Source organism: Hyposmocoma kahamanoa, unplaced genomic scaffold (assembly GCF_003589595.1).
Source record: "Hyposmocoma kahamanoa isolate Upper Pololo Valley unplaced genomic scaffold, ASM358959v1 99012, whole genome shotgun sequence".
NCBI lineage: Eukaryota > Metazoa > Arthropoda > Insecta > Lepidoptera > Cosmopterigidae > Hyposmocoma > Hyposmocoma kahamanoa.
In genome coordinates this window covers 27,462-28,750 of record NW_020655757.1, presented here as the reverse complement: position 1 = coordinate 28,750, position 1,289 = coordinate 27,462, and the positions used below count along the sequence as shown (strand labels likewise).

The 1,289-nt window shown below is 34.9% G+C and overlaps 1 protein-coding gene across 1 annotated transcript in view; it reads right to left on the bottom strand.

Annotated features, from left to right (window-relative positions):
• Positions 1–393: 393 nt before the first annotated feature.
• Positions 394–1,289, bottom strand: part of LOC113238989 — a 5,862-nt gene continuing 4,966 nt past the window's right edge. Inside the window, exon 7 of the mRNA XM_026475859.1 lies at positions 394–750. Coding sequence (XP_026331644.1) covers positions 394–750 — 357 coding nt within the window. The remainder of the gene's footprint in view (positions 751–1,289) is intronic.

Sequence of the window (1,289 nt, the reverse complement as noted above, 5' to 3'; positions counted from 1 at the left end):
TATAAAAATACATGTTCCATTGTAATGAAGACTGATTGATGTTCATAATTAACTTTATTTTGTTATTAGGCAAAGGCAGAGCCCATTTATGTTTAATTATTTAGTATAACTAAAATTGTTAAAATGTCAGTTAAAATGTTTTGATTTTTATGTTTAGATACCCATTTTCTTTTACAAAATTTTAAATTGAAATAGAAGTTGCAGATGGAGTTAAGGTTGTAGATGGAGTTTACATTGCTTTTAAGTAGATATCTAAAACAAGAATGACAACATTGGGTTGATAAAAACCCTACCGATTTCTTTTAATTATAATATTAAAAAAAATACATGTTCCACTGGGTCTCTGAAAATCTAAGTGACAACTTAGATCTGGAGAGGGAGCGCAGGGCGCTTTCAGTCCGCTGCAATATGTTGGCTCGCAGGTTTGCAAGGTGTACAAAGGAGGTAAAGACGACGCTTTTTAAAGCATTCTGTCAAACTTTTTACACCTGCAGCCTGTGGGTCAGTTACACGGGGAAGGCATATAGCGCTTTGAGGGTGCAGTATAATAACGCGTTCAGGGTGTTGATGGGGCTGGGGCGGCGGTGTAGCGCCTCCGGCATGTTCTGTGAGGCGGGAGTGGATGGCTTTCATGCAATCATGCGGAAGCGATGCTACTCCATGCTGCAGCGCGTGAGCGCCAGCCCTAACATCATCCTGAACTCGGTTGCGCACCGGTGGGACAGCCCGGTAGTAAAATACTGGCTGCTCCTACACGCACCATATATTAGATTAGATCATAAGAATTACTAACATTAGATAATAAGAATTATGTTTGTATAGTAACAAAATATGGATCTTTGGTCTGAAATAAAAATTTTTTTATTTTATTTAAATTATTTTATTAAAAAATTATTTTATTTTTATTTTTTTTTATTGTAATGAAGACTGATTGATGTTCATAATTAAGTTTATTTTGTTATTAGGCAAGGCAGAGCAAATTTATGTTTATTATTACGTCAATGTTAAATTGCATTGATTTGTTGATTGAAAAGTTTTTATGTTTAGATACACATTTTATGTAAAATTTAAAATAAAACATTAAATGTTTTATATTACGATATGCCTTTTATTCCGTATGTTCACCTACATAAATATGACTACTATTAGATTATTCGTATCATGAAACTTCCTCTTTCTATCTTTGAACCTACATGTTCACACCAGCCTGTGCATTCGAGCTTACCTGTTTATACATACTTTCCTGTCCAACTCCGGACTTACCTGTCCACACCAGCCTGTGCATCTGA